Consider the following 24,384-nt stretch of genomic DNA (forward strand, 5'->3'; position numbering starts at 1 on the left):
TAGTAGCCAGAAGCTGTATGGAATGAGTTGTAATTAATGGGAAACAATTATGCTGTTTCTAAAAGAGGAAGAAATTGCTTTCAGTCTTGAAATATTTCCTATATCTACTACTAAAATTTTTAACTTTGCATGTAAACATCTGGCAAAGCAAGGTGATGAACAGGACCCCAGTTTCAACTCGCTTTTTGACTGTTCAGTAGCACATACAAAGTCCATTTTGTGAGCTCTGCCTGCCTCACATTCAGGTAGTTAGCAGGGTCTGCTTTGAATGCTTTTTTTGCCGTTACAGGTAGCTGGTGATATTTGTAAAGATCATTTGCCATCAGGTTTGATCTTTGAGCATTTTTAATACAGCCTCCATAAACAAGGAAAATGTAATACAGAAATAATAAGCTTTTTTCCCTAGCCAGTCCAGAATGTTTTGAACAGCTTTGACACATACTCGTGTTGTGCTCTGCTTCGTGATGGTCTGCGAGACTGCCTTCATTCCATTCACAATCTTCCTCTTCCCATTCACAATTGCTTGCCATCGTTGTGGTAAATAGAGCAATTACTCTCTTATAAGTAATGTTGGGAGGATGCACACATTTTGAAGTGTCTTTTAATGTAGTCTAGCCGCTGGAAGTAGGGCAGGGAAAGTACCACTAGCAGACTGCGGCTAGGACCAGTACAAAGATGTCTTTTTGCTGAGGGTCTGCCTGCCTCGGAGGGGCATTGTTTGCTCTTTTTGATCCCTGAATGCTTAGAGATTTTTCAGCTGAGATGCAGCCTTTTGCACGGCACATACACATCTGTGCTGACAGCAGGATCGCTCACTAGCTTTCTAGACCCTTAAAACTTGGTAAGCCGTCAGGCAGCTGAAGCACGTGTTCCCTCAGCAGCCTTCCGCAGCGCCGGCAGCAGGAAGGCTGCCCGCCCGGCTGTGTCCCGCGAGGTGGCCACGCACACCGAGCGCGGCGCCCGGGGAGCGGCCCGCGGCCGCCGGGGCCCGCAGCCAGCGGCGCCAGCAAGCCCCGGGCGGCAGCGCTCGACCTCAAGATGGCGCGGCCCGGGCCGGCCGCGGGACCGGCCCCCACAAACATGGCGGCGGCCCGAACGCCTTTTTTTCTCTCTCGGCCCTTCTAGCCGGGGCGCTCTATGGTTGAGCGCGCTATGTCTGGGCGAGGAGCGAGAGGGCGCTCTGGCCGGCGCGGCTCTATGGTCGCGCGGCGCGGGGCAGGTCGGGCCGCTGACGGAAGGGGTGGTTCACATGACCCCAGCGCAGCGCGGCGGCTCTGCCTCGGCGCGGTGTGTTCGCGGCCTAGCGGCGCCCCGAGGCCTCCCAGCGCGGCGAGAGGCGGCGGCGCCCCCGTTCCCCAGCGCCATCTCCGGCCTGCGCGTGCAGGAGGGGCCGAGGCGGTACTCCCGACGCGGCTCCTGCCCCTCAGCGACGGAGGGTGAGCAGCGCGGGGCTGCGGGGCGACGGGAGGGACGGCGGCGCCTCCGCCGCCCGCTGAGAGGAGGCGCCGGGCCGGGCCGGGGCAGCGCCGCTCTGCCGCGCGCTCGGCGCCCGCGGCGCGGCGGGAGGCGCCCGTGCCCCTCGCCGCGCCTCGCCGGGGCGGGGAGGCGGCGCGGGGGCGGGAGGGAGCGCGGCCTCGGGGCGGCGCTGGCGGGCGGGCGGCGGCGGCGGGGCCTTCCGCTTCCTGGCCCGGCGCGCGGCGGGGAGCGGCTCCGCCCGGCGCCGGGCCGCGGGGGCGCCCGCGCTGGAACTGCCCCGGGGCCCGGGGTTGGGCGCCGCCGCCTCCGGAGGCTGCGGCGCGCCGGCGAGACGGGACGGGTGAGGAAATGCGCCCCGGGTGTCCGCGGTCCGGGCCGGGGTAGCCCCCTTAAAGCGTGTGTTATCAGCTTGTGCCTGAGCACTCGTCACGTTCCTGGCGGGGTTGCTCCCTGTCCGTAGCAGTGGTGGTGTATGCGTTAACGCGCTTTTCTCGTGATGCGTGATGAGATTTTTTTCTCATGATGAAAAAATCTTTGCCTACCTGAAGGAAAAGGGGATTTTGTTTAAATATGCATCAGTAATTATCCAGAACGCACTTTTTTTTTTTTTTTAATTATTTTTATAGCAGGACTTACAGGAGATGAAATCTTAGAACTGAGTAGTATTCCTGCTGTTCTGATCAAAATGCATAATGCACGTGCCCACATTTTCAGTTGTTTTGTGGCTCGGGAAAGAATTACTACTAGTACACTGTATCTGCATTTACAGGAGGCAGTCTGAAACAGACTTAAAGAAGCAAGCACAGACTTTTTTTAGTTCATTATGAGAGAGTTGTCTTAGCCCTTCGCATTTGTCTGTTTTTCTCTCTTGAGCGCCTATTCATGCAAGTGTCGTGATCCCACGGCTGTTTTTCTGTTTCAAGAAGAATGAATGAGAGCAAGGTTAGGGTGGAGAGTCGCTTCAAATAGCACTTTACACAGGCACAGAATTAGGAGCAAAACTGAAGTTCTTAATGTTTTGGTGTCATGTTTGGCAGAACCCCATGTAAGGCATTTTCAAAAAGATACGTCTGTTGGTTTCAGTAAGTGCATTGTGTTTTTAGACATTACAAAATAATAGTTGGGGATGCAGCATACTTGATGGCAGTTACTGAACACTTCTAGATCATCTCTGTCAAGTGTAAGCAAATGCTAATTTTGATTGGAAATAAGTACACTTCAATTCTGTTTATTTTATCTTGGTATTGGCTTTTTTTATCTTGGCTTTTGTATTTGATGATGGTGCTTTGTGTAGCTTGCAGGCAAATTTAGAGAAAGCTGTGGAGTTGTATGAGAAGGTGTTGGATATCCTTCAATGAGAGGGTCAGCTGGCTTGAAAAAAAAAAGACTTCTATAAGGTATCATTTGTTTGTATCAGTAATACAAGGAGTATCTCTGGTGACAAACTGTAGGTTTAGTTATTTTATATGGCTTAAATGACTTAAAGAATGACTTAAAAGTCCATAGATTTTATACAGTGTGACATAAAAGCCTGTGTAATATCACTAAAAGGCTTATTTATCCCATACATTTTCTGCAATTGTTTCTTAAAATGTTTTTGGTACTCAACTGAACACTCTGATATGATGCAAAATGTATAAAATACTTTATAACTTAGAAGGAATTATTGCTCGCTCTGTGATGCTGCATAGATACAGATGTTAGAACTGAATGCTGAAAGCCTGTAACATTCATAATAAATTTAGCCTTATTCTTTAAAAGCATTAAAACATTTTTATTTATGAGAGCTTTTCCGTGGCTACTTTAGTGAAATGTAGGTGTTCAAATCAAATATGTTGGTGTAACATATCTTTAACCATTGTGGTATTATATAGTGTAGTTTTATAGACCTCATAGTTACAGATTCCAGATTTTGTCATGGACTCTTGTAGTAATCCAGAGGTTAGAATTAGAGTCAAAGCTGATTTTAAATTAGTTAATAAAAGATCCAAAAATGTTTTGCACTTACCCTTCCCTTATTTAAAGAACCAGCTATTCATCTGTTTTGCACAACTTATTCTAGAATAAATATACAGATTTTTGCCATGCTGAAGGATTGAATTGGAAAAATGTTGAAGATAAATTAAAATCAGACTTAAATTCTTAAATTCTAAAAGCTAGATTAGCCATACTGTCACTGCTGTTATGACACATCATGTGTTTATTCTTAAAGCACATCAAGCCTGTTTATACTTGCAAGATTATTCTGATTAATTTCAACCTTGTTTAGTATAACTGTAGCTCAGCAGTAAGTATTGTAACTGCCTGTTTCATATGGATGTAACTGTTCTGAAAATGGTTACAAAATGTTTTGTAAGTTCTAGTAAAAGAAAAAAGTTACAGCTTGTAGAAACAGTTATAAATACTAATTAGTTTAATCATGTGACACTGGTAGATGTAAGATGGCTGCTGTGAGTAGGAGGTAGGATTGACAGTTTAAAATATATTAGTTACCAGTGATATTTAATAAACTTGCATTCTATTTATGACATGTATCTTTGTCATTATTAAAAAGAAAAAAAAAGAAAATCAGAAAATATGTTAAAAGGCTAGTGTGTGTATATGTTATATGTATATAAAAAAATAAAATATGTATACTGTCCCTGCTGCACTGTTAAAGCTTTTCATATGGTCACTCCAATCTTACTGGGTCTTCTGAGGGCCAGAGATAGTACAGAAGCATGAGATAGCAATGTTTGAATGACCATAGCCATCATTTCATATAATGTGAATTCTATAGAGTCTCACGCACTTCAGCCTGCCCTCGGGCTAGCCCCGTGAGCTTGTGTGGTTCTGTTTCAGAGTTAGAATGCTTTTAGTATTCAGAGCTCAGGTCCAGTAGGAATAGCACTGAATCAGAATTAATAAGTCTCAGTGGACCTTACCTGACTTTAGGGATATATGGGTATTTCTCTATTCTCTGAGGTTTTATAAAGTTGAAGCAGCTGTCTCTGTATGCAGCTTAGTTCCACCAGGGGTTATTAACTCAGAAGAGTCATGTACGATAGCTGCTGAACTCCTAGACCCAAACTGAACTTGGACTGTTATAGTTGCTTTTGTGTCGTACTTGCCGTAGCTAATAATTCAAGTGGGATTTGAGCTGGTTCTGCTTAGAGTAAGCTTAGATATTTTGCCATCCATGGCATTGTTAATCTGCAGCTTAGAAAAGCTGCCCAAGGGTAATAAAGTGTGCACCTGCAGTAGTGTGTTAGCTCAGATCAGGAGCAAGCTTTTGAAGCAAATCTCCCAGGCAGCCCACTTAGCCAGCTTTTATTCACGTTGGTTTGCATTATTACAATGGATGAACTGGATTCCTTTCAGATGAAAATTACTGAAAAATGTACTTTTAACTGTTAATGGGCAGTCAGTCCACTGGAGCAGACTAGAGTAAATCTGAAATAAATAGAACCCCCCTCAAAACATGTAGTGTGGATATTGTGCTCTCAGTTCCATCCATTTGACTCAAAAGATTCGCTCCTATTGTGCTTTCCCGTTTGCTGATGTAAATGTAGCCTAAGTTGACTATGCTTTGAGTCAGAATCCTGACATAAATCCATCATTTTGAGTGGTATAGATGTCGTATTATTGCAGTATTTGGAATAGCGTTACACTAGATGCTGACTGTTTTTCTTACAGTTTTATCTTTCTAACCACTGTAAAGATTCACAAAAGCTAATCTGTCTTTTAAAGTGCTGCTATTTAAGCAGCACTCTTGATAGCTGCATCTTACATCTAACTTTGCTTGAGATATTATTTTGATAAGTCAAATGAGTTTTTTAAGTATTTCAGGACTATTTAATTGCTTACTTGCACACTTGTATATTTTGGGGAAATCTGAAGGTGACCACGTACAATACTGTGACCACAATAAATGTGTTGGATACTGAGCACTGCACTAGCAGGGTGGTAGGACAGTCTGCAGAAGAGTTCAGAATAAGGTTTCTGATATCTGCAGGAATGTTCTCGCTAGGCCCAGTTTAACATCTCTTAATTTTCCATACTTAACCCTTAGTTTGTACTTAAACGTCTGAGGTGCTGTAGCATCTCTGCTGGAAGAGTATGTGCTTTTCTTCTATCGTCTTTAATTGCTGACAGAAGAATTGTTCTACTCGTTTTCCTTCCTTGCAGCCTCTTGGCTGCTACAGAGAAGTACGTGCGTCTTTCTCACCCTCTGATTTACATCCTTCACTTCTCCAGTGAGCAGTTTCAGTCAGGGTACCTGTTGCTGCTCTGTTTTTTAATAGAATAGAAATAGAATTAAACGCTTATCTTTGCCAGTTTCCTGTCAGTAGTTACAGGAGCAAGAAAGACCAAGCTTTTCTTTAGTGTTAATGGTTTTCAGTGTCAGAACAGCTTCCTAGCTGTTGTGAAAATAGCCTTATAAATATGGGGGGGGGAAGAATATAGTGCTTCAAGTTGATGACTTCTTTAAGCTATGTATATAGTAGTACGTTTCACATGTCTGACTAGAAAACTGGAAAACTAAACTTGATCGATTGTTATTCCTCAAAGGAACAAGGTTAAGTAGTAACAATTACTGAGTGCTAAACTTTTGATCTCAAATTTTAAAATGTTTTATTTGCATATATATATATACACACACACATATATATATAAGATCCATTAAGTTGCACATTTTTCAACTTTTTTTTTTTTTTTTTTTTTAACTTGAAGGAACTTTTAACCTCTTGGTCCCTAGACATACACACAGCCCAAAATGGTGTCTCAGTTGAAGTGCTCATCACAGCAAGAGAACTAGCTGCACCTACAGGCAGCTTAGAGAATTACTTCCAAGCCGTTCTTGTTCATTTTACAGACCATATTTTAATGTTTTGTGGACCTCAGATTATGTAATGCTGCTGCAGCCTGTTCGGAATCAGCTTAAACCCAGTGATCTATTGTCTACCATCTTGTCCCAAAACTCCATTGAATTTTGTCCAGTTGTCCTCCAGCTTTCAGTATAGACAGGAACTGAGAGCTACCTAAAGAAATAAGATCTGCGTTTTCCCTTTTCTAGGGTGTTTTTTGTTTGTTTGTTTGGGTTTTTTTTTTTGTGAAAAAGATTAAAGTAATGATACCAAGGTGGTGTCCCACCCAGGCTTCAGATTCTAGAGGAATATCACCTGATACGCACATATTCTGAAAAGAAACATCAACTGTGTTCTTCAAAATAAACTGTTTTGGCAGGAAATCTTGACAGCTCTTTTTTTTTTTGCCCATTCAATTTAAAAGTTGAAGGAAGGCAGAAAGAAGGTGTGTATTTAAGCATATTGTTTCTAAGGGACAGAGAGTGTTTCTGTTTATTATATTGAATAATAATCTATAAAACACGTTTTTATTGGATTGTTGGAGGAGTGTCTGAATTTGCTACCTTGTTCTTCCACCATCTTTGACCTTGTATCACAGGAGTGTTTATCTCTTCTGGTGGAAAGTTGAGGAATGCTACACAGTCGCTCTTGTAATTGTCTTTAAAAAGAAGCGAAAGTAAAAGTAAGTTTCCTGATAGTCTTTAATTAACTTTTTCTCGTGTTCTTCTGATGTTCAGATTTGTCTTTGGTTGAGTTATACTATAGAGTCATATATGCGTTCTTCTTGAATAAATACTTTCTAGACCTCAAAAGTATTACTGGCAAATAAGTTTGGGCTTCCCTTTCCTTCTCTCTAGTCCACTGCATGTATTTATGTCTCAATGTTTTGAGTCTGAGAATAAAATTTTGCTACATGATAAAAGACTCTTTTACATTTAAAAGAGTTCAAAAAAAGTATCTACTAACGTGGTAGAATACCAATTTAAGAGAGTTTTGTTAATTACTTGCTCTTGTACATGTATGGAAGGCACATCTGTCTCCAGCGATGCTTTTGTTTCCTGTTTCTTTCGTGTTTGGTTCCAAGAAGCTGGGGAAAGTATCTTCCAGTCTATAAGTCTTTCCATGTGTCAGAATTTTGTTTATCATAACTCTTTTTCTTGTTCTCAGAACCCTTCTGCCTTGGTTTTGACTTGTGATTGCCTGTTTCAAAAACGGTTGCAGTGGAGATACGGTACTGTAGGTTATAATGCAGGCTGTATAGCCCTTTGAGAAACCCAGATGTTTGCTTAGATAGCTAGCTGGACTACTGTCATCTGTGATACTGTGTCTTTCTGATTAGTATCCACATAATTCAGTATGTCTGAAGTTACTCTCCTGCTTCTTCACTGCACAGTAAATGTATCTGTAGGCTTATGACAAAATACTAGTATGCCAAGTGTGTTTTCACAGGCATGAATGCAAAGATTTAGCTAGTGTTGCTTTCAGCAGTAATGTTCATGAGTAGTAACTGAGAGGGTCAAGCCTTTTTAAAGACTTGACCATGTAAGGCTGATGAGATAATATTGGGAGAAAGAATATATGCCTTGTTAGTTTTGTTAAGAGTGCTCTCATTTTTTTTACTGGCTAGTGTCTGTGACAGGGTCAGTAATATGTACATAACAATAACCATCTGATGAGCAAATAATAAAATGTTTTTACTCTCTGTGCTAGCATGTTAAACCTCAGCTCATCAGCTATTGGACAAATTGAGCTAGGAGACACAGGAAATGGGAAGTTAAAAATAGATTGTAGAATCCTCCTCCAAGCTTTTAACTACCTCTGGACTGGAATTTGGGAAATTCTGCAATGTCTTTATTGTTAAATAAAATTCCTATCAATGTTGAGCATCAGGGTGTCCCAAATCGTTATCTCATTATTTCATTCCACATCTATTTTATGAGTGATCATCTCTTATGCAGGAGAGCTACTTGGCTTATTGAAAAGTGAATTCCAAGGTTGCTTCTGTTCTCACACACTGAGGAGAAAAGCTTTATTTTTAAAGAAACTCGTTGACTACAGACTTTCTTTGTGAAACATTAGTATGAGAGGTCAGTTATAGTTTTGTTTTTTTGTTCATTTTGAAACACTCTGCAGGAAGTGCTATTTTTCATTGTGAAAGAAGGCATCTATTAAGTCTGTGACTTAATGCTCAGCTGGGGAAAAGGGGAGTTAAAGTAGTTTCAGTTTGTAGGTGAATGTCTATTTAAATATTTAAAATCATTACAGATGAATTACAACGGCAGTGTAATTGATAAGCATGTTTGGGATCTCACTAGTGCAATGTTTCCTTTTTCTATCTTTTTCATAGATTGCAACTGTAAGAATGTCTTTTCCACCTCATTTGAATCGCCCTCCTATGGGAATCCCAACACTTCCCCCTGGAATTCCACCTCCACAGTTTCCTGGCTTTCCTCCACCTGTGCCTCCTGGTAAGTTATGTTACTATATGGAGCTGTTGTAGAAAAAAATTACCCTTTGTTATTCTGAACTGTTACTACAAAAGTTACTCTGTCTTCATGTATTTCAGTAACACTAATTGATGTACATTAGAAGCAAGTTTCTGGTTTTCCCACAGAACGTCTGTCATATAAGCAAGCTCCTCTAGTTTACCTTTACGTTGCTATATATGACCAGAAATGAAAACCATTAGAGGCAGTGCCCCATACTGACATTAGAGATGTCACTGTGCGTCTGCCCTTTCTTTCAAAACTGAAGCTAGGTAGTAATTTTTGTTAATGTTTGTTAATCTAAGTATCACTGCTTTGACAGCAGACTGTGATGTTCAGTTCCTTTCAAACAGGCCATTACAGCCGTTGGAAACGCTTGGTATACTGAGCTTTTGTGGTGTGAAAACTTTCAGAGAATCTTCAACTTTGGTAGCTAGTGGTTGAATACAGTCACTACTGCTTACTTAAATATGAATTAAAAATGTAAACAAAAAATTTTTTTTTTTTGTTCTTGTGTTAGATGCTTCCTGTGAGACGCACAACAGTTTTTGTACCCTTTAATACCATAAAACATGATAAACATCAGAGAATGAGTTACCCCCATAATGCAATGTTCTGTTGAAGCTTGTGGGTTCTGTATTCAGTTTTCACTCTTACTGTGGCATTTTTTTTTTATGTTTGGAGGCTTAGCAGATACTGTGGACTTCATAAGGAACAAACAAGATCTCTGATATGAAAAGTTTGACATAATTTGGTTTAATTTGGCAGTCAAGTATGGATAGAATCTTAAGTGGAGCAAAATACGCTCTGCAAAACTTTTCCTCCCTCAGGAGTTCTACCTTAATGTTATTACAGTTTTATACATTAATGGCGCCTGGAGACGATACAGCTACTTTCCTTTTGCTTCGTGTGAAATATCTGTGTCTTTTTCCATTGTGTAGTACATCAGACTTTGAATTCCATCTTCTGCTGTCTTATGTATGGATTAGTAGTGTTTGTTGGAAACTTGCTATTGCTTGACTTTCAGAAGCCAATTTGATTTAAAAGGCTAAACCACCTAAAAATTCTTTGCTTTTGTTTTTCTCTTTCCTTTGTTGCTTTTTATATGGCTTGTCTCCACTCCTGAGTCTCACACTTTTCTTTCATTCTATTCTATGCATCTTGTAAACTTACTATCACGTTGCTCGTTCCTTCTAATCTTCCCAAAACTGGCTACCTTGTTTTGAGACTAAAGGTAAGAGAAAAGCAGGGAATGAGCCCAGGAATAGTAGGTTGTAGAAGAAGTTTGGTCAGGATAACGGATATAGCAGTAAGGGGTAAGAAGGGAGGGGTCAAAAGGGAATGATCGAGAATGAAAGATGGAGAAAATTTGCATAGAACAAAGAGAGGACCTAAGGGTCCTCAGAAGATATTTCTCTGAAGAACGTGAGATTGGCTTCAGTGTTCTTGATTCTCAAATTTTTTTGTTTGTTTGTTTTACAGGCGAGCAAGTAGCTGTGAAATAGTGTCAGTTAATATCTTTTAACATCTCTAGCAGTTGGCATGCAAAGAATAACAGCCTTTATAATGACCAGATATTAGTTCACATAATAGTACTTAAGGCTGCCAGTGAATCTGGTAGGGGGGAGAGTGCATGGTTTCACCGATAAAATATAGTTTTTAAAGACTGCAAAGCCAAGTGTTTAGCAGGCATGAAGCTTCTAGATTGAAGTTTTCTATGTGACCCATATTAAGCTATTCTGTAAATAGTGTGAAACTGGTAGGCATCCTTTGTAGGACCTCAGCCTCAAACTGCGTGCAGAGTAGATTGCATTATGAGAATTTATCAATTTAGGAATGAGGTTGTAGGACTCTGGCTGCTTTTATTCTCTATTTATGGCATTTCTTGTCTCATTCATTGTACAGCTGTTTTTTAGGCAGAATGGTCTGAATATTCTTTGAAAATAAATTTGCTTCTGAGGAGCGAAGAAACTAAAATGAGAACATGATAGAACTTGCTTGCTGTGTAGTATACTTGAGCTATGCTTGAATGCTTAGGAATTACTGGCAGTATTCAATACTGTGAAGTTCTTATTTGACCAGAATTGTTTTCTGGTTTGGAAATCATGTCTGCAGTTGGTTAATTTATATTAATATGGCACTTTAATTTTAATGTCTTGTTTTTTTCAGGGACCCCTATGATTCCTGTACCAATGGGCATTATGGCTCCTGCTCCAACTGTAAGTATTATACTGGGGATGAAATGATAGGAAAATAAAATTGAGAGTAAAACTTTCATACTTCTTAGTAGATGTCATAATAATATTTTTGTATTTTGCTGTGTTTCATGGGAATTCATATTTTGAAAGAAAATGCTTAGTTTTGAATGCAGCAGTTCTAATACTGTGCTAATTTCTGACATGGACAAAGCTTGAAAGCCTGTCTGGACTTACTAGCTGTAGTACTGAAGCAATTACTTCCTCCCCCGCCTCCCCCCCCCCCCCCCCCAAAAAAAAAAAAAAAAAAAAAAAAAAGATCTACTTTTCTCAAATAGTGTTTTAAGTAAAGGTACCTCATGGTCACGCATGGTCTTGCTATGCAGTACAGTTAGGTTCCAAAATCTCTTACTTTCAAGATCACTGACCCAGCAGAGTTCTCTGGAGGCATCACTTGATCCAGGTTTATAAGGGCATTGTGCTGCACTGTTGAATTGGCTAGGAAGGTGTGTGCTGGCCAGCTTACAAACCAATCCTCTGTGACCATGTTGTATGGGAAGGAAGAGTTGCATGCAATACACACCTACAGAGGAGAATATGAAAAAAAGATCTTCTAGTTCCACTTTCTAAATGGAAAGATGTTTTCTAATTTATGAAAATAAATGGTCTCTTTAGGGTATAAAGGTTGCTTCTTGACTTCAAAGTGAATTACCATTTTTATAATTTTGTGGAAGTGAAATTTCCCTAAAATACTACATTTTGGATAGCTCACATTCTGTTACACAAGAATATGCTCAAAGTAACCAGTGTATTTAAGACCAAGATGAAACAAATGCATTATGCACAGTCCTGGAAGTTATTTTTAGTAAAAAGTGATGCTTTTAGAAAGAACTTTGAGAAAAGGCATTAAATTGCATATGAACAGTCAGGTAGAAGGAGAGGTGCAACAAACTGGAACAAATGATCATGCCTGTCTCTATATGATCTGTTTTGCAAATAGTTCATCCTTAACCAAAGCAAGAGACCATTATAATGGGTTGTGTATTGATTAAGTAAAGCAATAGCGTTTATTCCCTTTGTGAAAGCTTTTAAGACTTGTCATGAGTCCTTTGAGGCCTTTTATTTGTCAGTTACTTTTCTGTGTTTTTTTTTTTTTTTTTTTAAGAATCCAGTACACTGTTAGGTGAGGTACTTCAGCTTTCCATAAGTCAAATGTCTGATGTTGTGTGCTTACCTTGATACCTTCAGCAGCAACAATCACGGGGATTTTTTTTTCCTGCCTTACTTTACCAGAAAGTGGCAATTTCTTTTGGGCTATGTAAAGTGTTAATCTGAGCCGTTTATGTTGTCTCACTTCATAAGCCTAACGTTCGTATGCAAACTTAATTCTGAAATACAATTCCCAATTCTTTTGTCTTGTGGATTAAATCTTTTCTTACAACTATGGGGAGGGGGGAGAACCCACTTTTTTAATAACTTCTCCTCTTTCTAGGTGTTAGTTCCTACTACAGTGTCTATGGTTGGAAAACATTTGGGAGCCAGAAAAGAACACCCTGGCTTAAAGAACAAAGAAAATGATGAAAACAGTGGCCCCACTACCACCGTTTTTGTAGGCAACATTTCTGAGAAGGCCTCAGATATGCTCATACGGCAGCTTCTAGCAGTAAGTGCATTGGACTGCTTTTTAAACTTTATTGCTTTCTGGTGAATAAAGTAATGACTACTAACAAGTAATGTGTTGAAACTGAAAGTAGAATTAGTTCCACAGACTGGAATAGTGGGTTGAGTTTTAAGTCAGTAAGTATTTGAAGAGCACAGCTTTTTTTTTTTTTTTTTTTTTAAGCTGTATATGTCATTGGACAGATATACATTATTTCTAGCAGTATTTATCCTTTCACATTGTTTTCTTTACAACAGTAATTGCAAGTAATTAAGATTTTTTTTAATGATTTGAACACAAACAATACATAATATTTAATGATATTTATCTTTAATGCAGAAATGCGGCTTAGTTTTGAGTTGGAAGAGAGTACAGGGAGCATCCGGAAAACTTCAAGGTAAATGTTCATGCTTTTCATAATCTCTGGTCAGACTCTTGTTTGTCTTACTTGTCAGGTTTTCAAATGTATGTCTGAGGCATTTCTATCCTAATATTTCACAGATTAAGACAGGTATTATATACCTTAACTGCTAAATACTTCCTAGTAAACACTTCACACTTTCTTTCTTGATTCCAAGGACAGAAAATACTGGGGGGGGGGGGGAGAAAAATTCAGTCAGAATGTTTCTTGGAGGTTCAACTTTCTGTTCTGAGGCCTTCAAGGGTTTACAGACTGTCCCCAGGAGAGGTTTGCTAGTCTGGACCTGTGGAGATTTGCAACACTGTTAGTCAATCTATTCCTTTACCAGATATTATGCTTAACTGCTAAGGTGGTTTTCCTAATATCCAACCTAATTTATCTTCTCTCCCTTTCCCCAAATTGAGCTGACTTTCCACTCCCCACCTTGGTCTGTCTTCAATGGATAAAGGAAACATTTTGATTACTATTCTTTGCTGCTGTAGGTTGATTAGAATGTCTCTTATTTTTAATCAATATCTTCAACTTTTTGCTGTATCTTTTTTTTTTTTTTTTCTTAAGGTCTTTTTCTCATCTATTTACAACTTTCTTTAACTATTGTGAAGAACTCAATTTGAAATATCCTTCTAGTTTAACAATGAACTATTGGTTGACATCCTCGGTCTTCAGATAATTGCAGCTCTGCTGTGCCATCATACAGACTACATTTCCTTAGTTTAGAAAGTCATGTCAAAAGGCTTACTAGCACAGTGTATGTTTCATTCTGTTCACTGGACCATTGATCATGTCAAAGATTAATGCAGTGAATGATTTTTTTTTTTTGATTGTCTTTTTTATGATGTGTATTCCTGGGTCAAAAAAACAGAAATGTTTATTTCAAAAGTTTAATAATTCAAAACATTTTTTTTTTCCAAAATAAATTACCTGAAGAGCTTTGACCTTTTATATTTCATTTCAATCATCTATTTTAGCCTTTGGCTTTTGTGAATACAAAGAACCAGAGTCCACACTAAGAGCGCTGAGACTACTCCATGACCTCCAGATTGGAGAGAAGAAGCTACTAGTCAAAGTTGATGCAAAGACAAAGGCTCAGCTAGATGAATGGAAAGCAAAGAAAAAGGCCTCTAATGGGGTATGTATATCATATGTGATTTGTATTATTTTGGCATTGTGACTTACTTGCTAGATCGGATTGCAAGCAGGTCTTTTAGATTCTATTCCTGTCTCTGTCCTTAATTCACTTCAGGATTTTGCAAAAAACACATTAATAGTCTGAAGATGCACTGAAAGACAGTGAAGTGTAAGCTCCCAGTTTGTGAGCGCTCTGGAAAACTTTTACCATGTTGACTACAATGCTTGGGTAAACCTACTCACAAGTCTTTAAAATCGATTAACCATGTAGCTGTTCTATGTAAATTTACACACTGATGTAAATCTATGTAAATGTTTATGTTGGATTTGGAATGTCAGTGCATGAATTATCTCCGTTTAACTAACTTCTAAAATCATGACAGTAGTTTAATCTGTTGCAGACTTGTCCGTAAACAACAGCATCTTTAGAATGAATTTTGTAATCCATTCTAAAGTTTATCAACACATGCCATACCTTAAGATTCTGTTACTTCATCTTTGTTCAGGAGCTCTTAAAAGTTTATAAGCTCAAGTAATTATTACTATGACAGACACTACAAATTCTCTATCTGAAGAAAATCAGGGTTTCTTCCCTACTCCCACCTGCAATGGTCTTCTCTTCCTTTCATTAATATGTTCTAGAATTAGATCATTCTTTGTAGTTATCAGGCAGTGGACAGGTTACAGGCAGATTCAACATTTAGTGGATGGGAAAATATCCTATTTTTGTACCCTTGTTTTCTAAAGGTAAGGGTCAGATATTGGTCACTGTTGTTCTGCTCTTCTTAACTTTTTTTAATGAATACTGTATATTCTGGAATAATTACAGGAATTTAGTGTGTCAAATTGTAGTGAGATAAAAAAAATGAACTGCAGAATATGCATGAAAATGAATTTTATCCATTTCTTTGCTTAACATAATGCATCTCACTTTTTAATCCAGTTGTTGGGTTTGCTGTTTAAAATAGTTAATTGTGCACATACCTTAAGGTATTTACTACTTAAAACAATTGCTTTCTGTAAAATGAAAGTGAAAAGAGACTCTTGTACAGAAAACTAAGATGTTTATCACACAGTAGCTGGTAAATTTTAAAAATTTCGACTAAAAGTTGTTCTTAAAGCTGCATAAAATGTAGTGGGAACACATACTTTCATTTCTTTTATTTAACCAGGACTAGAGGCATAAAGATGACTTGAAGCATTTAACACATTTTTGACTGTCTATCTAGCATATGTGATTAAATGCAATGGCTCAGTAAAAGCAGAATACTAACTATGAGTTTTGAATGGAGTAATACATTAGCTGCTAACCTAGATCAGGGGGAAAAAGTTTGATTTGCCTGCCCCTTCCATTCTAGCCTTCCTTGTTTCCTATTGGTGTCACTTGTAATATCCATGCTTCACAGCTGCGACTAATCAAGGTTAAAGTATCAGTGAAGTTTTTGGACCTCTCATGCATTTGGTTTTCTGGGAGGTCCTTTGGGTTGTTGAGGATGGATATAGTAATGCAGTGGGTGCTGTTTGTGTCTTTTGGTGAAGTTGCCTTTTGGCAAAGACAGCAAGAGATGCCTATTCCACTTAAATATACAGTGAGATTAGCTCCGAATGTCTTGTTGTGATGTTGTGGCAAAGAAAGTTTGTGAGCTGCTAAGGAATTTTGATCAAGCATATTTTATCATACTGCTGTGGTTCCTTTCAATTAACCCGTTCATATCATCCACTACTGTTCTGGTGCCACTCAGAACCCAAGGTTGCAGTTCTTTCTTTTTTTATTAAGAAATCAAAACATGTATGCTACAAAGCAATTTCTTATAGAAACACCAAGCAAACCTTTATCTAATTAGATCCTCTCCCTGATCACTTCTTCTCCCTGGACCTCTTCAATTCCACTCCCTGTCACTGCCTTCTAGCTCTTTTCAGCCTGCTTCTCCTTGGCCTGGCAGCCTCTTCAGCTCCAACTGAATCCTCCCTTCCCCCTCATTCTTAGCTGCTGCTCCATCAGACCCTTCCCTCCCCCTCACTCCACCCACCACCTATCGCTTGACGGGATACCCAGCTGGATTCTCAGGTGAGATTCCATTTTCTTAAAGGATGAAGGGGATTAAGAAGTGGGCAGATTTACTTAGTATGCAGATCACTGTTATATCCTTTCGTATAATGTTTAGTGAAATGCACTTCTTTGTGTTTGTTCCCCTTCCTCACTACAACATTGAAAGGGGCAAAAAGGTGAAAGGAACTCTGAAATAGCTGATCAGCAATGATAAGAAAATGTTTGCTGTGCGAGGAATACTTTCTCTAACAATGTTTCTTTTAATATAGTTCTTCCTTTGTATGTTGCAGCTTTAAAATTAGAGGTAGACATTTGTATTGCATGGTACTAAAGTAGTAGGCTTTGAAGAACTGCTGTTGAAATGACTTAAAGCTCTGAAGGAAAGATGGCAGAAACTTTTGATCAGCACTTGGATTATAGTGATTGCCTTTCTGTAGATGTGTGTGCTCTTTCTGCCTTTCTGTCTACCACCTTAACCACCACATATCTGTTCTATTTATTACACAATTCTACAGTTGCTCTTTGCAACCACAGCTCTTTGTGTTCCGCATGTAAAACTGTGTGGTCTTTGTCTCTGCTAATGTGAAAAGATCTGAGTAATACAGTGCAATTGATAACTATTTGTAGGTTATTAGTAAATGCTATAGATGTATAAATCTGATGAACAAAGATGAACTTTTGCAATAAAACTAATATTCTCAATTTGTTGATTTTTCTTCCTTTGCCATTTTTCCCTTAGAACTCCAGACCAGAGACAACAAATGATGACGATGAAGCACTGGATGAGGAAACGAAGAGAAGAGATCAGATAATTAAAGGGGCCATTGAAGTCTTAATACGAGAATATTCCAGCGAGCTCAATGCCCCTTCCCAGGAATCTGACTCTCACCCCAGGAAGAAGAAAAAGGAAAAGAAGGAGGACGTATGTGTTTTGATTTTGGACAAAACAGATTTTTCTTCAACTCACCTTATATAATGGCCAAACCTTGTGCAAATACTATAAACCTAAACTTCTGATGAGAAAACAAATCAACAAGCATTGATGTCAGCAGCAGTTTCATGTTTTAAGCTGAAATCTAGTCAGTTATAGATACTTTCCCTTCAGGATGGTTTAGGGATCTAAGCACCTAGACTTCCTGGAGCAACAGATTTGAATCTGGGCAGATTTGAATCAACCTTTCATCCCTCTGAAAGCGGAAATGCTGAATTCAGTGCAGTTTAATCAGCGTGTGTGTGCGCGCGCGTGTAGGTTTTTCAGACAAGATCTTTAAAAACAGCTGAAAAGAGTTCTTGTGTACCTTGCATTGGTACTGAAAGATGCCAGGGCATTTTTGTAATGACAGGGGCTTGCTCTGGTGGTTTTCAACAAAATTCTTCCTCTCCTTGCTTACAGTATGCATTCTTGTAGTGCGCCTTGATCCAACTGGTTGCTGCTGCTGTCTTTTCTAGATGTGGATGCACTTCAGTAATTGGATATGTGTATACTTAAACTTTCGAGGAATCCTTGAGGGATGAAAGGCGTGTTCTAATCTTACTACTTTACAAAATCACATTTAAACAGATGTCAATTTGGCTGTGTTTGATCAGCTGGTTTTCCTATATTGTATAATGCAAGAAAAAAAAAGTTAGGCGGAAATGAATGTTCTGGTGCAGACCTGCTTCTATGGATGACCTTTTTAATGCATTAAAACAAACTCTGGAGAAGAGGGAGTAAGAATGAGCAAACTCAGACTTAGCTTTTCCAACCAAGTTTCTAACCATGGGTTCTCTCACCTGCCATTCCTCACCTAATATGCAAGAGATTGGAGAATTGTTTGACCAAGATTTTTACCCACTTAAGTCTTCTGCAAAGTACCTATTACAAGGCAATAATGCAGTCCCAACTGCTAATGGGGTGTAAGTGTGGTACAAGAAGCAACATCTCCCTCAGGGAGTGAGTACATCTCCCACAACATTGTTAGCCATGGCTAACCTGAGGTATGAGAGTGCTGAGCTGAGAATTTGTTTCTTTCCTCTCCCTTTCTTTGGGAGAAGATACTTTTTTGGATAAGAATTAAGAATGAGTCACTGTCTAATGCTATGAGCTGTATTACTATTTTTTTTAAACAAGCATTGTAACAATGTTTATTGTGCTGTGGGTACATATATATGACCATGAATAATGACAGGTAGCTCAAACTGTAAGAGGCCATCACAGTCTTGAAAGAGCTGAGCACTGAGTATGTTGTTGGGATGGAGGGATTCTGCTAGCTCTGTGCGATCTAGAATTAGGCCAATCTGAGCTAGTCAAGTAGACAAATACGCTCTTTTAAATATGTAGCACTTGTGGTTTGAAATTATACCACTTCCTTCCTTCCCTAGTGGAGAGGAGGAAAAGAAACTTGAAGGTTGCCATCTTTGGCCTGTGTGGATAGAGGTGGGAGTGAAGAGGTGGTCCTAGCTCATTGCTCTCTTGACCTTAAAGGAGAGGGGAGAGAAGGACTGTTGGGGGGAGGGGAGGGAAGATGGATGCAGATATTTGTGTGGGGGGTGGGATTTGTTCCCTAAAGGGCTTGGGGTGAGGAAGGCTCTAGCTGGTGTTAGCAGCTGAGTCTGTTAATAGTTCTTCTGGATGAAGGAGTGACTGATGTGGGGGAGATGAAAATGTGTGTGGGGAAATGAGAATGAGTGGAATCTGGTTTTTGTTTTTGGTTTTTTCTTCAATTTCAAGCATGGGGGAACCTCGCTAATTCGCATTAACCACTAGGATACCCAAGGTGCAATTTACCAAATTTTGCGAATTAGCGAGTAAATAAAATCAAGATTTACGCACCACAAATATATTCACTGTTCATTTTGGCAAGCGTAGCTTAGTCTTGTTTATGACATTGTCATAGTGTACTAATATCCTGTAGTATACTTTGTAATTTGGTGAAGTCTTACTAATACGAGACCTCACTCTATATTTCAATAGTTCAGAGAAGGGAGAATTAGCGAGGTTCTTCTGTAATTTTGTTGAATCAAAGAAATGAGATCACAGCAATACAATATTGCTTTATAGTGCAAACATACAAAACATTGTTTTTCAGAGTAGTGTGCAATCTATTTTTAAAAAAAAAAATCTCCGTGGATTTTTCCGCAGATTTTCCGCAGATTTCCAGTGGCCCCACTGATACCTTATCCACTCATCACCAAGGTTCGTTTACATTGTAGGCTTTGACAATGACTATGTTTACTGCTAGTTGCCAGATTTGTGACTCTTGTCCATCTGATTTTTTTTTTTTTTTTTTCACTCATTAACATCAGACTGTCAGGTTTGGTACTGCAGAAGGACTTTATTTATCTCTTACAAGACTGGTTGAAAACTTCTAACCTTCAGCTCTTCTCTTGTTCTTCTATGTATGTACAGATGGCTCTTAATGCTTTTCCACCTGTCCCCCTTGTTTTTTAGGAGGATATAAATGCTATAGAAATGGAGGAAGACAAAAGAGACCTGATATCAAGAGAGATCAGTAAATTCAGAGACACACACAAGGTAGTATTCTTGTTTTTGCACTTAATACAAATTAGGCTTTTTCAAAATCCAGAAAAACACTATAGTAAAATTTAGCAGTACATTGCAATATCACTTATAATGCTGTTTGTGTTAGGTTTAATATACATAGTTCTTTAAATTCAACGAAAGGCAAATGCCACGTTAAAGTGGCCCTTGATGTCTTTATGCTAAGATTTTTGATTGCTACTGATTACTTTGCAGTCATCTCACTTTAACATGAGTAAAGGCAACTTAAGTTTCTACACATACATTAAGTGAAGATATTTATAACTAAAGACTAAATGGGGCTGCAGTATAAGGCATACACTTGAGTGTGTTTCTGTAGGTAGATTTATAACATAATCCAAGATTTTTTATGAAGAGTTGAAACTTGAATTAAATAAATTTAAGTCTTTTATTTTAATAGTTCTAAGTTAAGAGTGGGGGAAGATTAAAACTAGGTCAGTGGTTACCAGACTTACCAAAATTTAGATGCATGGAAGAACTGTAAATTCCCATAAAGCTAATCTATTCATTGACCCCCACCATTATGATAGAGATCATATGGTGACTAATGCAAGATGAAACTCACAGCTTGGAAAGTAACATGGAATAGGATGTAAGTATGAGCTTCTGTTTTTTATTATACTTATGGATGCCCCCTCAGAAAAATATGCAAAGGGGTAACTGGCTTGGAAATGTTTGTGCACATCAAATCCCACCTCAGGGTCCCCATGTGTAGAAGTTTCTGTTAATGTTAGTGCATCGGTGAATGTTTCTGCTTTGGAGAATGGTACTTATGGATAGTGAAACACAACTATGCATGTAATGTTCTTATTTTAATGTTTAGTTTAAAGTTGGTATTATTTTTCCCCAACAAGACTGGAATGGTCCTTGGCCCAGGGAAGTATCAACAAGCTCCTCTTTTGAGCACACGTTTTTATTTCAAAATACCCCAAGTCAAACCTTAATGAAAAAGTTAAAGGTACAGCAAGGTGCGGTATGCTTGTGTTATTCACCTTTACCTTGTGTATTTGCTGGGGAGGTGCCGTGTTGTTACACAGCTGTATCAGTGTAAACACAAATGGCTATACATTGTTGGAAAGAACTGAGAGAAAAACTGAATATGTCTAAGTTGGAAATAACTTGCGGAAAAAAAATATAGAAGAAAGCATCTGGAGAAGCTCAGTAATTGAATGTGATACTGGTCACTGGTGAAACTTCGGTAGAATTGTGTTTAATTCCAAGCCCTAACAAGCCACTGGTTTAAAATGCAAACAATTCATATGCTTAAAAAAACAAACAAAAACCCCACCAAAACCAACAAATAAATGCTTCGTTGTTTCAGAAGCTATTTGGCATTTTATTGCCTTTAATCTGTATTATTGGAGGGACTGTTTTGGGTCTCTTAATATTAAAAATCGACTTAAAGTAGTCATTGTGTATATTGGATATTATGTTTAAAAGGGGCTGTTGAATCTCATGCAGCTGGCTAGTGAGCACAGTGAACCTTTGCATGTTTTTGGTACAAGATTATAAAACAATAACCACAGACTGTCAGGGTATCAGCATTGCAGGGGGCGTCCATTTACAGCACGGACGAGTCTGAAGAGAGCTCAAGGTAAGATTTATAATTCTTCTACCTGTTCATTTCTGTTCATTACTTCAATTTATCTGATACTGTTCCCATCCCATTACCCTTTCAGATCTTCTTGTTTAGGTTGATAGAAGTTGGTGAGGTCAGATTTTTGATTACAAAACAGACCAATTTATTTTTTCAATTGGATTTTGAGAAAGCGGACTTACAAAACAGATTTTTAAAACACCAAGACTTTTTAATGTGTGTATATTTACGTATGTGTATATACATACATATTAAAAAACACTCTCTTGAGAAATTTTCTTTTCTCGCTGTGAACAAAGAGAGAGTGGTAAAAAGGCAGAAGTTCAGCCAAAGAAATTACTATTGGAACATCTAAGATAACCTGTAAGTATCAACCACTTCAGCATATAAACTTTTCTTAATATGAAATTTGAGGTAAGTTGGATTTTTAAAAGTTGGCAGCCTAGTTTAACATCTGACCATGCTAAGGTTTAACAAACACAAAACTCTTGTAAAATACAGTCCTGTAGGAACTGGTGTTCAGCCCAGTATATCCTGTAGAATTTTTGTTTTTCATATCAGTTTTCTACCAATTTCCTACCATTTTTAGTCCCTTTTTCCTTTTGTGATTTCAATGTATCCAACATCAGTTTGCCTGTATCGTGCTATCAGTGCAGTGTAGTTTGACTGGATACATTGATCGCTAGTAAATTAGCTTTATTTCTGTAATCTATTGTTGGTTCTCTGGTCCCTGGCCTATGGCAGAAGAATGCATATCAGGTAAGATTGCTTTTTAAAGTTGTCTTAAATGCTTTGTTTAAAAGAAAAGAAAAAAAAGAGAGAAAATGCCGTTTCATTGTTCCGGTTTTTAATTTCATTTCAGTGATGGTAAACGTGGAGCCAAAGGGGATAAACCTGTTTATTCTGCTCAATATTTATTCAAAAATGTGGTATTATGGCATCCGTCAGGTTGAAATTTGGTATATTTGGTTGTTATTTGGTATATTTGTGAACCGTGTACTTGCTCTTCCTCCCAGAAACATAGCTTATAGGCAAGGTTAATCCAGTGTTGGCGGTCCATGTCCTAGCACAGCATCTGTAAGTTAACACATAACAATTGCTTCCAAGGATGGATTTATCTATCATTCTGTTGATGTATTTTCTATTGTCTTATAGGAATTCTGGTCATAGGAACTGTTTTTAATTGAAAAAAAAGTGGCAATTTTACACAATTTTTAGTAGAGCTGTAGCAGGTAACCCTTTAGTTTCTGTGTTTCCAAAGAGCTATTTCCAACCTTTTTTCTTTTTTTTTTCTTTTTTTTTAACTCTCTCCATCTTGCAGTGGTGGAAGTTAAGGATTCCATTCTGCAGAGTCCAGTTCTTACCAATGAACAGTTAGAACTTTTTTTTAGGGAGGGAAAAGGGGAAAGGTTGCAGCTCTCTTCACTGTTTAACCACATGCACCACGTGTAAGTGGATAAATTTCTTTACCCAAGTTTTCATATAGGATGGTTTTGGTCTGCCAAGACTTTTTGGGAAACAATTCACTGTTCCAGTAAGCATTCCACTCAAATATATTTTTCTAGTTGAACAGAATTAATTTTGTCAGCTTAAAGTTCACTTTGCTTGTACCCAAGTGGCTTGCTTCACATATGGGAGTTGTGGCCCACCTGAACCATGATTGGCAGTGCACTGTGTATGTCCAGTTTAGTTAGCTTATAATACAAGGTCAGGCCAGCCCTGCCCTGCTAAGGTTGGAGATTGCTGGTCTGTGTAGATCTATGCTTTTGCACGAAATTTAGTCTTGTGATTGCTACATTTTGATTTCATACTTAACGAGTTCCAAAAAAAAAAAAAAAAATACCCACCAAACCCTATGTAATATTTCAAAATTGGTGGCGGTTTTGGTATTTCCATTACCAGCCTTGTGTGTTGCGCCGGGAATATCCTGTTCCTAAAACTATGGAATTAACTGTGAAAGTTCTCTTGTTGGTTTTTAGAAACTGGAGGAGGAAAAAGGCAAAAAGGAGAAAGAAAGACAGGAAATTGAAAAAGAACGCAGAGAAAGAGAAAGGGAACGGGAGCGTGAACGAGAAAGGAGGGAGCGTGAAAGAGAGAGGGAGCGTGAACGTGAACGAGAGAAGGAGAAGGAACGGGAGCGTGAACGTGAACGAGATAGGGATCGTGACCGAACTAAAGACCGAGACAGAGACCGTGAACGAGACAGAGACCGTGACAGAGATCGTGAAAGGAGTTCAGATCGCAACAAGGATCGAAGTAGATCAAGGTAAATTACATTTGAGTTGCTGTTCAACTGCTTCATTTTTTTCTTGTACTCTTCATTTAGTACATGTAGTTCACCTGATAGCTGCGTGTTCAGAAAAGAATAGTCCTACTGGAAGATCAGCATAAAAGCAGAAAATCAGATTTTAGAAAATACTGCATTGATGCAGATCCAAAAAATACTTGATTTCTTCCACAGCATAGGCATATAAGAAAAGTCACAGTTGGCTTGCTTGTTTACTGAATATGACTGAAGTGTGCTGTTTTTCTCTAGAACCTCATTCTAGTCTGTGATGGATAGTGTTCTTTTTTGCCTACATTACCTTTTAGCTTTATCTTTTTTTGACGGGTATGTGTCTGTGTGTGCACGTGTATATATACACGTATATATGCACACACACATATGTATACACACGTGCGCGCACACGTGTGTGTGTATACATACATATATATATATATATATAAATAATCCTCTTTCAGTCTTAAATTGTGACTAATCATGTCAGGCTATAGGTGATACTTCTGTCCTCCTTATCAGAGGAAAAATAGCTGTTTCACTTTAAATGTACGTTCTTGTGCGCAAGGTCCAAGTTGTCTGTAAGCTATGTAAATGTAAATGTGAAGGATTTAAGTACACTTCTCTGCAGAGTTTTTAGCTTACGTCAGTTACCTGTTGGGAACTACTAACAATCTGATGAGAGTTGCCATGTACTCATTCTTA

General features: G+C 38.7%; 1 protein-coding gene across 2 annotated transcripts in view; it reads left to right on the forward strand.

Moving 5' to 3' along the window:
- The first annotated feature begins 1,244 nt into the window (after positions 1-1,244).
- RBM25 (RNA binding motif protein 25) overlaps positions 1,245-24,384 on the forward strand; it is a 32,963-nt gene continuing 9,823 nt past the window's right edge. The window contains exons 1-10 of one of the 2 annotated variants that reach the window (XM_062577087.1): positions 1,245-1,436; positions 8,671-8,791; positions 10,979-11,028; positions 12,497-12,667; positions 13,004-13,061; positions 14,054-14,214; positions 17,003-17,185; positions 19,385-19,438; positions 19,694-19,777; positions 23,381-23,667. In XM_062577087.1, the coding sequence (XP_062433071.1) occupies positions 8,686-8,791; positions 10,979-11,028; positions 12,497-12,667; positions 13,004-13,061; positions 14,054-14,214; positions 17,003-17,185; positions 19,385-19,438; positions 19,694-19,777; positions 23,381-23,667 (1,154 nt within the window). In that variant the 5' untranslated portion in view covers positions 1,245-1,436; positions 8,671-8,685. The remainder of the gene's footprint in view (positions 1,437-8,670; positions 8,792-10,978; positions 11,029-12,496; positions 12,668-13,003; positions 13,062-14,053; positions 14,215-17,002; positions 17,186-19,384; positions 19,439-19,693; positions 19,778-23,380; positions 23,668-24,384) is intronic. The other variant, XM_062577088.1, reaches the window with a different exon arrangement.

This window comes from Rhea pennata, chromosome 5 (genome assembly GCF_028389875.1).
Source record: "Rhea pennata isolate bPtePen1 chromosome 5, bPtePen1.pri, whole genome shotgun sequence".
Lineage (NCBI taxonomy): Eukaryota > Metazoa > Chordata > Aves > Rheiformes > Rheidae > Rhea > Rhea pennata.